General features: G+C 40.9%; 2 protein-coding genes across 4 annotated transcripts in view; one reads left to right on the top strand and one right to left on the bottom strand.

Annotated features, from left to right (window-relative positions):
• ormdl2 (ORMDL sphingolipid biosynthesis regulator 2) overlaps nucleotides 1-15,167 on the top strand; it is a 58,417-nt gene that overhangs the window by 32,656 nt on the left and 10,594 nt on the right. The gene's annotated exons all lie outside the window — the stretch shown is intronic.
• dnajc14 (DnaJ (Hsp40) homolog, subfamily C, member 14) overlaps nucleotides 1-15,167 on the bottom strand; it is a 39,728-nt gene that overhangs the window by 7,812 nt on the left and 16,749 nt on the right. For both annotated transcript variants that reach the window (XM_072249303.1, XM_072249304.1), the window contains exons 2-6: nucleotides 12,085-13,950; nucleotides 5,816-5,922; nucleotides 4,343-4,462; nucleotides 1,850-2,010; nucleotides 78-180 (exon numbers count right to left, since the gene is read on the bottom strand). In XM_072249303.1, coding sequence (XP_072105404.1) covers nucleotides 78-180; nucleotides 1,850-2,010; nucleotides 4,343-4,462; nucleotides 5,816-5,922; nucleotides 12,085-13,902 — 2,309 coding nt within the window. In that variant the 5' untranslated portion in view covers nucleotides 13,903-13,950. The remainder of the gene's footprint in view (nucleotides 1-77; nucleotides 181-1,849; nucleotides 2,011-4,342; nucleotides 4,463-5,815; nucleotides 5,923-12,084; nucleotides 13,951-15,167) is intronic.

Raw genomic sequence — 15,167 nt, forward strand, 5'->3', positions numbered from 1 at the left:
ATACCATAAAAAATACACCATGTCAAAACACTTGGAAAATCAGTAACAAATATTGAGCTCTGTACATTTTTACTCACCTATGACGACCACTGCCTCCAGAAGCTCTTGTAGCAAAAGATATATGGTAAGGAACATGATGCATATCAGGAGATATTCCTACCCTCTGACAACCAGCCCATTCTGAAAGGGGGAAAAAAAAAGTCACTAAAATTTGTGATAGTGTGTGAGGCTCTCTTCCAACAACATCACAATAGCTAAAGGAAGAGAAAAAAAACTGGTACTTTGTATCATGGCTCTCAAATCATCAATTAGTATTTTCCAGTCAAGGTGAGTTGTGAGCTGTTACTGACCTGCTTCCCAACAACCCATTTGAAAGTGAATTTCAAAACTAAAATTGATTGATGATCAAAGGCATCAAGAAAGTGTAATCTTGTCAGGTAAACAGACATGATCAAACTGAATATCGGGAACAAGTTTAATGACCTTCTCCTGGTCCTATGAACATTTTGATTTTCCTTCCAACTATCACAGAGCTATAATTTGATATTTAATGGCCTGATGAGGGGTGTATGGGGTGTCAGGGAGGGGTAGCACCTCTGGTGGGGGAACATGTCGCGTCCTTTTCAAGGCGGTTAGTCCACCTTTGGTCCCCACCTGGCACTCAGCTCTCACCTGTGGCTCCCCGTAGCTGTTTGCATGTGACAGTGGCCACACCCCGGGCAACAGCTTTGACAAGCCGGCTAAACCAGGTGAGGGTAACTGATGGAACTCAAACCCTCGGTGAGATAGGGAGTTGTCTATCCCAGCATGTGAAGACAGACTCCAGCGGATTGAGCGGACGAGACCAATGGAAGGTCCAACGGTCAAGAAGGCGGTCTCTGCAAGCGTTGTGGAACGTGAAGAGCAGGACAAGACACAGAAGACGTCCTGGTCATCCACTGCGCCTAGTCCCATCTCCAGCCATCTCGACTCTTGTCTTGCCACTGGATCCAGATGGGAATTGGGAAGAGAGAGTGAGGCTGACGCTGCGCAGCTCTCCCTCACTTAAATCCAAATCACGCGCTAGTCTCGACACCATCATAATGGTGTTGAGGTCCTCATCGATGTTGACAATGGATGAACAACAATAGCCTGACTCCAATCAGGCAAGAACAACTGCCATCTCCATGGCACCCTACCTCTTCAAACTAAACCAACAACTTACAAGCTTTGAAGGTTTACTTTCATTGATAAAAATGTAAACACAGACCTGGCTTCTCACTCACTTTTCCTTTGATTATTTCCACTGCTGTACACAGGATTTTGGAGTACTTCAGGAATATTTTTAAATATGGTTGGAGTACAATTGTAGCCATATTCTCCAGTACAGTACTTTGAGACACACAAGCATTTGCTGTCATTGGGAGAGCTGTAATAAAAGCTGCTATAAAAGTCTATTTCTTCCATTAGCATCCTCTTACATTCAGCAGAAAGCAAGAATTTCAGAGGGTAGCAACACTGTCATCCATTTCAACCAACAGGAGGTTACTTGGCAGGTTTTGGTACTGACTTTTACGCAGAAGTATAGGAAGCTCCTGTCATGTATCAGTCAGGCCTGGTCTGAGATTTTTTTTGTGTGCGATTATGCTGAATATGGAATACAAACAGAACATTTAGTAGCAGCAATCCAAGCTGCTGCCTATGCTTCATAAAACCAGAGTTGGAGTAACCAAGCAGCTGGTTTTATGCATCACACTATTTCAAAATTACCATGTAGAAGAATCACTGAAAGCTACCAGTTTTTGCTTTTTCTTAATACAACACACACTGAAAGTATATCAGGATAGCTTCAAATTTCTCATTGTCCTACCTGTGATATCATAGACTCTGCCATCCATCATGGCAAAGTAAGTGATTTTTAATCCCAGCATGCTTGATTCTGCCCAGAAGTCTCCATCCTCCACAGGGTGTCTCTTATTACACTCAGCACAGTATCGAGCTGCCTGAGGGTCACGATCCATTTCAAACCTCCTGCAAAGAATGTTCAAACTTTATCGTGACACACAAGTAGGGGACAGAGGGTCCAGTGAGATGGAGGAACTGAGTGAAATACATGTTAATAGGGAAGTGGTGTTAGGTAAATTGAAGGGATTGAAGGCAGATAAATCCCCAGGGCCAGATGGTCTGCATCCCAGGGTGCTTAAGGAAGTAGCCCAAGAAATAGTGGATGCATTAGTGATAATTTTTCAAAACTCGTTAGATTCTGGACTAGTTCCTGAGGATTGGAGGGTGGCTAATGTAACTCCACTTTTTAAAAAAGGAGAGAGAGAGAAACCGGGGAATTATAGACTGGTTAGCCTAACGTCGGTGGTGGGGAAACTGCTGGAGTCAGTTATCAAGGATGTGATAACAGCACATTTGGAAAGCGGTGGAATGATCGGACAAAGTCAGCATGGATTTGTGAAAGGAAAATCATGTCTGACGAATCTCATAGAATTTTTTGAGGATGTAACTAGTAGAGTGGATAGGGGAGAACCAGTGGATGTGGTAGATTTGGATTTTCAGAAGGCTTTTGACAAGGTCCCACACAGGAGATTAGTGTGCAAACTTAAAGCACACGGTATTGGGGGTAAGGTATTGGTGTGGGTGGAGAGTTGGTTAGCAGACAGGAAGCAAAGAGTGGGAATAAACGGGACCTTTTCAGAATGGCAGGTGGTGACTAGTGGGGTACCGCAAGGCTCAGTGCTGGGACCCCAGTTGTTTACAATATATACTAATGACTTGGATGAGGGAATTAAATGCAGCATCTCCAAGTTTGCGGATGACACGAAGCTGGGTGGCAGTGTTAGCTGTGAGGAGGATGCTAAGAGGATGCAGGGTGACTTGGATAGGTTGGGTGAGTGGGCAAATTTATGGCAGATGCAATTTAATGTGGATAAATGTGAAGTTATCCACTTTGGTGGCAAAAATAGGAAAACAGATTATTATCTGAATGGTGGCCGATTAGGAAAAGGGGAGGTGCAACGAGATCTGGGTGTCATTATACACCAGTCATTGAAAGTGGGCATGCAGGTACAGCAGGCGGTGAAAAAGGTGAATGGTATGCTGGCATTTATAGCGAGAGGATTTGAGTACAGGAGCAGGGAGGTACTACTGCAGTTGTACAAGGCCTTGGTGAGACCACACCTGGAGTATTGTGTGCAGTTTTGGTCCCCTAATCTGAGGAAAGACATCCTTGCCATGGAGGGAGTACAAAGAAGGTTCACCAGATTGATTCCTGGGATGGCAGGACTTTCATATGAGGAAAGACTGGATCGACTAGGCTTATACTCTCTGGAATTTAGAAGATTGAGGGGGGATCTGATTGAAACGTATAAGATCCTAAAGGGATTGGACAGGCTAGATGCAGGAAGATTGTTCCCGATGTTGGGGAAGTCCAGAACGAGGGGCCACAGTTTGAGGATAGAGGGGAAGCCTTTTAGGACAGAGATTAGGAAAAACTTCTTCACACAGAGAGTGGTGAATCTGTGGAATTCTCTGCCACAGGAAACAGTTGAGGCCAGTTCATTGGCTATATTTAAGAGGGAGTTAGATATGGCCCTTGTGGCTACGGGGGTCAGGGGGTGTGGGGGGAAGGCTGGGGCGGGGTTCTGAGTTGGATGATCAGCCATGATCATAATAAATGGCGGTGCAGGCTCGAAGGGCTGAATGGCCTACTCCTGCACCTATTTTCTATATTTCTATTAAGAAATGCAGTTCTGGAAAGATAGTTCTAGATTAAATCTTGACAAGGACATGTCTGGGATTTAGTCTTTAAGTGGGCATGGATGGATCTCCTGCAGTGAGATATTATGGGAGTGGCGATTGGTAGGGAAATAAAACAAAGAACTGGTCATACCAGAGGTACAAACAGGTGGACTGTAGCAGTTGACAGTATCCAGAGGAAGCTGGAGGGTGGTGCAAGTGTGGAACGAGCTGGCAGCGTAAGTGATGGATGCAGGTTTGATTTCAACATTTAAGAGAAGTATGGATAAGTACCTAGATGACAGGGGTATGGAGGGTGATGGTCCAGGTGTGGGTTGATGGGACTAGGCAGAATATCAGTTTGGCACAGACTAGGTATGCCGAAGGACCTGCTTCTGTGCTGTAGTGCTCTGTAATTCTATGTGTTCATTTCTCTATTGCCACTATTTAGGATCGGGTGACGAACAGGGCATCTGACAGCCATTCAATTCTATTCCAAGATTTAGGTCCTTGGAAAGGACAAAGGAGGGAAACCCCAATCAGGGAACTAACAAAACAAAAACCACTCAGAGCTGTATGCTCATTTTAATAGATTAGCAAAAGATAAATGAGCACAAACTTGTGTTTTCCTTCACATTTACTGCACATCATAGTGTTCATGGCCTCCTTCAGGTCATCCTGGAGTTTGGTGAGAAACTCGTTCATGGACTGATGTAACTCATTCTCTGCGGCCCGTTTGCTAAAAACAAAGAAAGATCATCAGTTTTTTTTTCGCTAGAGAGAAATCAAGAGCAGAAAAGCTGAAAAATAAGAACTAGGATCCTGCAATTCCTTGGAAAAGAAAGACAATACAAACCTCTCTTAACAAAAAGTTTTCAATATCCATCCTGAGGGAAAGTCAGCCATACTAAAATAAGAACAAGTTATACAAAAAAGTAGTTGCTTTTATAGAACCTTTTTACATCTGGAAGATGACCCACTACAAAAAAAATCTTTTTGTTTTGCAGTCACTAGTAAAGAGGCAAGCACAGCAGCAGGTTTGCGCATAGTAAGATCCTGCATATAGCAAATGACCAGATAATTTGCTTGGCTGAGGATCAGTGGTAGCCAGGACATCGGAGAGAATTCCCCTGCTCCTGTAATTGTGCCATGGGATCTCTTATGCTTATTTGAGCAGGAAATCAATGCCTCAATTTAAAGACTAAATAAACAAAGGAACCAATCATTTCAGGTTCAACACCAATAGCCAGGTATAGAACACAAAATAACAGTCACATCACTCATGCTTTCTCCATGTCACACTCTCTCTGATATTAAAGGTACTCACATCATTGCTTCTTTCAAGTAGAAACAAGTGAAATAGATACATTTAAAGCACTGAATGGAGTTCTCTCCCCCCAAAAAACTAGTTAGATAAAAAAACATCAGGGAAAGAAAGGCCTAGAGTTAATTAGTAATGGTGTCAATATTATCCTGAGTGGCCAAATCATATTTTACCTTTTATGTAGTAAGGAAATGAGATATTATTGTTCTGATGGATTTTTGTGCTGAGCAATAGTGTGTTGTCAGTGCCAAGGAATAGGAAACTTTTTGGCATCAAATACTTCCAAAGCAACTTTATGGCTTTCCTGCGGAGACTGAATGTCACTATTAATTGATGTGAATTTTACACAGTTTTGTGATGTGGGATTAGGAACTCAATGAAACTTGCCAAGATTTAATATACTTGGGATATTTGTCATCAACAGAGAGGAGAATTTTGTTCCACTGGTCTGGACAGTACTCATACCCAGTTCTGCTTGTAATGGGAATATTCTTAAACGTTACCTGCAGGGAGCTTCCAGAAGTTTCTTTCTTAAACATTAAACTTGATAGCATACTTAAGCAGAGTTTTACTCCCTAGGTCAAAATGGTAATCTTTGAAATAGAAAACTATAAGAATGACTAAAGTCAAGCAGTTCAAAACATGCTTAAGTACTTTTAATATTACAAGTAGAAGGTAAAGTGGCATATTTTAAAAGCAACTGATCCTGCAAAGACAGAAAACAGGCCACGTGGACGTATCTGGAATGCAGCACTGAATTTTGCTTACATTTCATATTCCTTCCTCCTTTCAGGATTGCTCACAATATCCCACGCTGCTCGCACCACCTTAAAAGCTTCCTCCGATCGTGGGTGTCGGTTTTTATCAGGGTGAACCTGCAATCACAATGGGGTGATTACTTTAAAAGAGAAAGGGTTTGATTGATGTCTTCTGTTGAACTACTGCTGTCGATACTTCACATGAAGACGTGTCAGCTTTCACCTTAAAAAAAAATCAAACAAAGCTCATCCTGCAAATCTTGAGTGGCAATAAATGATTAAAATTATGTTTTGCAAGTTCATTGAACTTGGGTAACAGTACCATTCAAGGTGATATTAATCAAAGCAGCTTTAGTCACTGGTGTGCATTTCTACCTCATTAATCAGTGGGATGTCACAGCTCACTTCAGTATTCCACCCTTATGAGGGAGAAACAAGATGACACGGGCTGGTGGCAGTGAAGAAATAAAGAAATTAAAATTCACGGCACCGATTCACTGGTATGTCTGTTGTTCGGTGACCCAAGGCCCAGACATCTGTACCTCATTGGTGGAGCACATATTCAAGCTCCAATGTGACATCAATCTAACTAAGCTTATAAATGAAGACTGTTACTGACCTTTCCAACGGTTTTGTGGTCAGCAGTAGTTCATCTGTTGGGGGACTACTTAACAAAAAAGCAAAGTTCTAAACACTGAACTAAGTACTGTTTATAGGCTGGTATTATACATACAGAACTACAGCTAGCCCACACATCATACATCAGGGCCTAGCACTGACATCAGAACAAATAAAGTGGAGATAAGGAGAAATGTGACAATGGTGAATGAAGGCCACAAACTCTCAGCTACATAATCCACTGCAGAAATCAGGCAACAGATCAGGCAAAAATATGTACATTTGATACTTCTTGATGGAATTTTGCTAGCTGTGAAACAAAGACTGCCTATGTGTAGATCTGAAATATATCTATGGTTCCATGTGATAAGGCATCTTTATCTAGGTGTAGTTCTAAATGAGTATTGATTGACAAGAACACTGCATTATTTCATATACCTAAATATCCTGCACAACACCTTTAAGTAGACTAGCAGGTACCTTGTTAATTTATCCCAGCTTATCTTATAAAGTTAATGTTACTAATGTTTGGGCAAGGTGGTGCATAAGGTTGGGTAGAAAAAGCATGGTTGGTTCCAAAGATCCTTTCTTGGCTCAGTAGCTGTAGGTTGAACATTCAAGCAGAGATCCAGTGACATGGACCATAACCCAAGTTTCACCATTCCTTGTTACTACAGCTTTAGGATGAGACATTAAATCAATACCCCACCTTTTAGATAGATGTCAAAGATCCCATGACACTATTGGAAGAGCAGGGGAGCTCTCTGGTCTTCTGCCCAAGTTCTATCACTCAACCAATATCACAAAAAATATTATCACATTGCTTTTTGTGAGATTACTTTGTGCGCACGTTAACTGCTGCATTTCCATTCACTACAAAGTTGGCTATAGATGTTTCATTGATGACAATGTACTTTAAGGTGCTCTGGGATAGTGAAAGACTGCAAGAAGTACAAAATCGTTTCTGTATTCCCTTGTTTTTAAGTTTACATTTAGTTTATTTTTCTTGCTTCTATCGTTGTTTCCAACTAAACTTAACACTCTACAGATGTCATATACAGTCCCTCAATGCTATTTATCCATCTGTCAGAAAGGAGTCACCATTTCCAGTCATAGATTCCTCTTTACATGGTCACAAATTCCACATTTCCAATATTTCTGCTCACTTTCAGAACTTATATGTTTGTACAACAATATTAAACTTACCAAAATTGCAAACTGAATCTACCTATGACTGCTCACAGATCCTGACTCACAAGAGAAATAAGACCAAAGACATAGGAGCACAATTAGGGTATTCGGCCCATTGAGTCTGCTCCATCATGGCTGATTATTATCCCTCTCAACCCCATTCTCCTGCCTCCCCCTGTAACCTTTCATGCCCTGATTAATCAATAACCTGTCAACCTCTGCATTAAATATACCCAATGACCTGGCCTCCACAGCTGTCTGTGGCAATGAATTCCACAGATTCAGTACCATCAGGCTAAAGAAATTCCTCCTCATTGCTGTTCTAAATGGACATCCCTCAATTCTGAGACTGCGCCCTGTGGTCCTAGACTTCCCCACTAAAGGAAACATCCTCTCCACATTCACTCAATCTAGGACCTTCAATATTCAACAGGTTTCAATGAGATTCCCCCCCCCCCCAATTCTTCTAAACTCCAGTGAGTACAGGCTCAGAGCCACCAAAGGAATCATTCTCATGAACCTCCTCTAGACTCTGTCCGATGCCAGCATACCTTTTCTTAGATAAGGGGCCCAGAACTGCTCATAATATTCCAAATGCTGTCTGACCAATGCCGTATAAACCTCAGCATTACATACTTGTTTATATATTCTTGTCCTCTTGAAATGAATGATAACATTACATTTGCCTTCTTTACTGTTGACTCAAATTGCAAGTTAACCTTTAGGGAATCCTGCCCAAGGACACCCGACTCCCCTTGCACCTCTGATGTTTGAATTTTCTCCCCTTAGAAAATAGTCCACACCTTTATTCCATCTGCCACTTCTTTGATCATTCCCCAAATCTGTCTAAGTCCTTCTGTCGACAGCCTTCCTCAAAACTACTTGTCCCTCCACCTATCTTTATATCGTCCCCAAACTTGGCCACAAAGCCATCAAATCCTTTATCAAAATGACATGAGAAATAAGAGCACAACATTATTAATTTGCTTTCCAACTGGAACAAATGTACAAAACAGTTCCTACATCTCATTCTAAATCCCCTCTCACCACATCCACCCTGGACTGCCTTTGACCTTAAAGTGGAACTCAAGATCAAAAACAGAACTATCATTTAAATCAGGGGTTCCCAACCTCGGACCCCTACCATTAACCAAGAGGTCCATGGACCCCAAATTTGGAAGGCCTGATTTAAATAATACCGGGGCAGCTGAGCAACAACAGGCAGTAATGTAACATATATGCAGCTACAACTGGATTAGCTATCCTGGTAGGAATGCAGTGAACCACCAGTGAATATGCAGAAAATCAACTACCTTACTTTTAAACAGGAAGTGCAGCAGAAAATTCTAATCTCCCAACATTCTGGTGGATTGCTGAATAAATGCTCACTGGCTACTTTGTATAATGGCAAGTGTGCTGCTGTTTCCTAGTCTAACAAGCTGCTAGAAACTGAATTAATCAATTACACGTCAGCCAGTATGCAAAGGCAGTTGCCTTGATTCAAAGTACATTTGCTTTTCTTTCAAAGCTACACATTTGTTCATGGAGCAAGATCTAGTTGTTGTCAAGGCAACATCAGTAACTTTCTACTGATCAGTATCTAGCCAATTAAATTCCCTACTACACACATATGGCATGCTATGAAAGGGACAGGATCATAATGGGCCACAAATACACTTTATATCCTATTTTCCCAATCAAAATTAAAATTTCCCTCCCCTGACACATCGTTGCTGTAAAGCAGTTTCAGAAGGTATATTTCTATTTATTTCATGTTATGGACAGAAGTGATTTAGAGTGCAACCATGTACATTTCTGAAGCTTCCCTCTGTAATAGCCGCTAACCAGAATGGAAGAGTTAAACCCATCACGCTAGGAAGAGCACCAAAGTGAGGAAGAGGAGGAGATTTAAAGCACTTGATTGTTAATGTTGCAGATACTTTTTTAAAAAAAATAAACTTCACAAAATATGGAGAAAAAAATCCTGGACACCAACAGGGAGAAGAGGGAATGTATTTGCGACAATGCTGCATCCTCGACCAGAGAAACATTTCTGCGCCTTAGAGCCCATGTGTAGATTGCAGAGGCATAATATGTAACAGGAATGCTATATGAGATTTGCTTTTGCTTTTCAAATTTTAGTAGAAGTACAAGTACTTGCTCGTAACAGTGTGCGCTTTCCAAGGATTCGATGGTTTAATATGCATAGAATGCTGACAGGAGGAAGTTTTGTTACTTTAAGGAAAGTAGGCATCATAGAATGTTACAGCTGCAACAGAAAACACAAAGTCCACTTCAAAATTCCAAAAAGAGGTCAGTAAATAGTGGGAAGGGCAGAGAGAGGGTAGAAAACCACTGATCTTTGACATTTTAAATAAATCACCATTGCTTCTGCTGAAACACTGACCCAGAAATTACTATGAAGATAAGGCAGAGTTTGAAGCACTTGATGTTACTGTTAAGTAAACGCCCCAGTAACCTTTGGTAATCAAGGATTACATAATACTAAAGCCAACTGCAACGCTGCTAGACTATATGCGCTGCTCCGTCTTGCAAAAACAGTAACTCATTGCCATCCTTTCATTGTGTTTCAAGTATTTGCTGCAATTGCGCTGATAAAACAAGTTCATGGCAAAATGTAATGAATGGTATATAATAATGCAAGTACCTTTAAGATTTATCTTCTTGCAAATGCAAATATTTCCAACTCAGAAAGAAAACTGAAACTGGATTATTATTCTTGTAAGTAGTAAATTGTTTCTAATTAAGTGCAGATCTTCTACTTTTTCCTGAAAATCAAACAAAGCTGCAGATGCTTGAAATTTTAAATAAAAGCAGAAAGTGCTGGAAGTACTCAGCAGGTCAGGCCACATTGATGGGAAGAAAAACAGAGTTAGCACTTCAGGTCAAAGACCCTTTATTTGATGAAACTTAAGCTTCTTTACACTTACCCCATTTCTTTTCTACACCCGGTTTGAGATCAATTTATCTCAGTTCCTTCACCATTATTCCTGTTAAACCTACAATTCCTTCCCCTTCACCTGGTCTCACCTATCATCTGCTAGCTTGCACTCCCTCAACCTTCTTATTCTGGCTTCTTCCCCCTTCCTTTCAGTCCTGATGAAGGGGCTTGGCCCTGTTTATTCCTCTCTATAGATGCTGCCGAGTTCCTTGCACTTTGTGTGTATTGCTCAAGAAGTTAATCTGTTGGTTCTGTCATTCTCCAAAGTCCCAGATGCCCTATTAATCTTGTCAAGCAGTTATCAACACACATCTCCAGCCATTGAAAACACAAACTAGTGAGCAGCACGAATGGAAGGAAAAATGTCTAACAAATGAGGCATATCACCCAGATGCTCAGGTTGAGCAAATTCTGGGTCATTATGATGCAATTCAAGGCAAAATGCATCATTGAGTGCATTTATGTGGATTAATGCATTTTAACCATACATAAATGACACATTTTTATACAAAATTCTAAATAATCATAGACCATTGAATTAAATTGGTCTTTTTTTTATCACTTACTACACTACAATGGCACAGTAAGTGGCTGAAGTTTTAAGATTTGACAGGAAATGCCCATACATTTTTCTGCTACCGTTCAGATGCCAACTGTAACTGCAGAGTCAGTCTGCAACAACTTGTCAGACACCCTGTCTACCTCCCAGCAATACCACCAAGAATCTGTGGCAGTGATGTGAAAATAGACACCTTCTAGTTTGGTTAGTCACTTTGCCATTTGCTTCTGATAAGCCTGGGAGACCTTTCTCTGCTTTAAAAGATGCCAATATGCACTCAAGCTGTTGTGATGTAGGAAATACTAACACACTGGAAGAATTGAGCAATTCCCATAGAATCAGCAAATGAAGATTAAATCACAGTGTTAGGGAAACAATGTTTGTAATTCATAAACATGAGGAAGTCTGCAAATGGTGGAAATCCACGCAACACACACAAAACACTGGAGGAACTCAGCAGGTCAGGGAGCATCATTGGAAATGAATAAACAGTCAACACTTCAGGCCGAGACTCTTCTTCAGGACTAAGAAGGAAGGCAGAAAACGCCAGAATAAAAAGCTTTTTCTGTACAAGATATACTATCAGGTGGAAAACAAGCAAAAATAATCCACCAGGATTCTTGGTCCCAGTTATTACTGAGCAACTTCCTCTGGATGCAGAGAAGAGTAGCTACCAGATAGAGTGGTTGAAAAGTCTTCTGATCCACAATTACTGTCAATAAAGTACAGCAGCACCTTGGCTGTGCTTCTAGAGGACCAACGGCACCTAAATTATGTAAAATTAAGGCATTCATGTAAAATTAGGGAGGAGGTGTACTTTAAATAGGAAAACAGAAATACGTCTTATACTCTCATTATGCTTTGAATGTTAAATAACTGGCTCAATAGAAATAATTAAATGAGATAGTTGCATTTTATCTTTAGTTAAATATTCTTACACTGAACTTACCAGCACAGCCAACTGCCGATAAGCCTTTTTCAGCTCAGCATCAGTGGCCATTACCTCCACGCCCAGAACTTTAAAAGGATCCAGCTCCTCCTCTGGTACATCAGCCATTGCCAACAGCCGGTCAACCTCGTGATCTGGCTGGAACCTATTAGCACTAGGTGACTTGGGTGAAGGAGGTGAAGGGGGAGACTGGCCCACAGTCCGCCATTTAGCAGTTAGCCAGAATCTCATTTTCAATTTTTCCCATAGTCTTTTCAAATAATTCCAAGTTCTAGATTCTTCTATACGTGAACACAAGCTTTGCAGAAAACAAACAGTTCCTAAGTGGGGAAAGTTTTCTTGACCCCAAATGGGTAGCCTCTGAAAAATTATGAAAACACCAGCCTTTGCATATTTGTAGCCAAGTCGTAAGCATCCTATAAATAACATTAGTACTAGAAAAAGCAGAGCAAGCAGCATTTTTAAAAACTTTAGTGTCATCTTTAGAAGGGAAAGGCAAAACCGCCTGAGCTTCTCCGACCCTAACTTTGCCTGTTTAAGAAGCCACATGCTTAAGGTCCTTGCACTGCCCTTTAAGGAAATAAAATCCTCTTTGTGTATCTGGCAACATGAATACACAAGCTTTCCCCCCATCTCCACGTACTCTCCACACTTGAGAGTCACAAAAAGAATGACATCCATAACAATTTTAACAAAGGTTACGCATCTCCAAAGTAACTCCTCAGACTGTCTCTGCACTCCATTCTTTAACCTGTGCCTGTTTTCAGTATGCTGTCGCCTCCTCTCAGCCTTTGAGTGCCGATGCTTATTTCCTGAAGACTTGCTATTCTTCTTTATGTGCTCCCTCACATCTTCCTTATTGCAGGTGTTTGAAGAATCTTTTGTCACCGATTTGTTCCTTTGTCGTTTGCCGCTTTTTTTGTTGGTCATTTTCATGGGATGTCTAACATCTTCCGTTAACTTTATATCGCTTTCGGCCATACCTTCCTGTTCATTGAAATCATCACATTTATCCGTTGCATCTTCTGGTGAAGCATTGGCAGAACGCATGCAGTCTAAGTTGTCAAGAAATGATAGACTGTCATTCGTTCTGAAAGGGAAGCTGTGGTCTTCATAGCAATTGGGTTCAAAGAATCGTTCCAAAAACATTCCAGTCATGGCAGAGCCTTCCAACTGAGGAATGGATGATAGGCACCCATACCCTTCACGATAGGTTATTGCATCAGAAAGAGAGTATGGCTTATCACTACTGGCCAACTCTGCCTTGAGGTTTTGAAATTCACAGCCATCACATGATATGCCGGAAGAATAGAGAGATGGCAGTTTCCCTGTAAAATCCAGCTGTCCACTGGGGATGCTCAGCCCTGCCTGATCCACTGTTTTCAGCTCTTCATCTAGAGGTTGACCCAAACATTTTTCTTTGTGATCAAAGCACTTAATGCCACCAAGAGGCCAATCTGATAAGGATGAATCGTTCCCTGGATCAGTTTCTGTCGCAGGTTGTTGACTTGTTCTTGGCCAGGTCTGATTACCAATTGCGGTGCTGACATGTTCCAAAATAGGCCTACTTGAGTCACTGTTGTCACATCGCATGTGACGGGAGTAATTTTGAAAAGCATTTGATTTATCATCCTGGGGAGAGTCGACAACTGGCTGATTTATCTGGGTAAAGTGACAATGGTCATGATGGGACAATTGGGATGCAACTTGCTGCTGCTGCTGCTCCTCCTCCTCCTCCTCCTCCTCATACCAGTGGGCTTTGTTTCTTTCTGGCCACTGCAAATCACCTTGCCTACCATAGTGATCACTTCTCTCCATTGCCGCAGAATTGCAAGTTGATGTCGATCATGTTTGTTCCATCTTCACCTGAAATCAATGAGATATAATCAATGCATTAATTGGTCAAGGAGAGACTTAAATACATGTAAATATTTAAAACTTGCAATAATTACATTGCATCTATGCAGTTACCTTCAGATCTAAAAATACATAAAATAGCCTACCTGTCTTTGTGCAAGACAAATAATGTTTCATACAAACATATCCACCTATAACTATTCAGAACTCAAGCTTGCTCACAATCAATATGCTGTAATGAAGAACGTAGACTGCAATTACTTCTACTGATCAATTATTCACATCCAGAGAGAAACATAACAGTATCCATGCCAACCGGTGCTTTCTTACCCATCTCATGACAATTCCCTTCAATTTTCTTCTCACCTATCCTGAAAGCATAAAGCTATGCTGAGGGATAGTGTCATCATCCCCTCTTTGATGATCTCTCTGAGAAAGGACTGAACCTGGAACTTTATGGCTACAGAATTAAGTTGCTTATTAACAAATAATACATAAAAACACAGAAAAATTTAAAAAGATCCACACTTCAAACTTGTATTGTTTTAATTTGAGATTAACTTACCTCCAATTTTCCCAACCATGTGTTTTTTCAAACACCTGGCCAAGTAGTCTAACTGGGATTAGGAGCTGCAGCACTGTGAGATTCTTAAAATATTGTTGTTTGATGTAGACAACAGAAGCTGGGGACTGCTGAGAAGATGCATATTTCTTTACTCAGAAGTTCATTTGCTGCCCTTTGTTTAATTATTTAAAAGGAATGAATAAGGTATATGGTGGATAACAAACAACTCCACATCTTACTGAAAATAGTTAAGGTGATTAAAATAATAAAATAGGGAAGTTATCAATACCACATTTTATTTATTTCCTTCTTAATGCTGAGAATATCTTCTAAGACCCTTACAAATTCTGGAATTGTTTCTGTGGACTAGGGGTATCAAATATGACTCCACTAATACAGAGAAAGAGAGAAAACAGGAACTACTGACTTGCCAGAGTAAGGAAAAAGCTGGAACAATAATGAAACTTAAAATAACAGAACACTCTGAAAAGAATGAGAGGATTAAGCAGTCGACATGGATTTGAAAGGAAAATCATGTATGATTAGTCCACAGGAGTTCTTAGAGAGAAGGGGGAACCAGTAGTCGTGGTGCATTTGGATCTTTAGGAGAGCCTCAATAAGGCCCATTCAGGTTGGTCAACAAGGTTAGAGCATGTGGAAC

This window comes from Mobula birostris, chromosome X (assembly GCF_030028105.1).
Source record: "Mobula birostris isolate sMobBir1 chromosome X, sMobBir1.hap1, whole genome shotgun sequence".
NCBI classification, from domain to species: Eukaryota; Metazoa; Chordata; class Chondrichthyes; order Myliobatiformes; family Myliobatidae; genus Mobula; species Mobula birostris.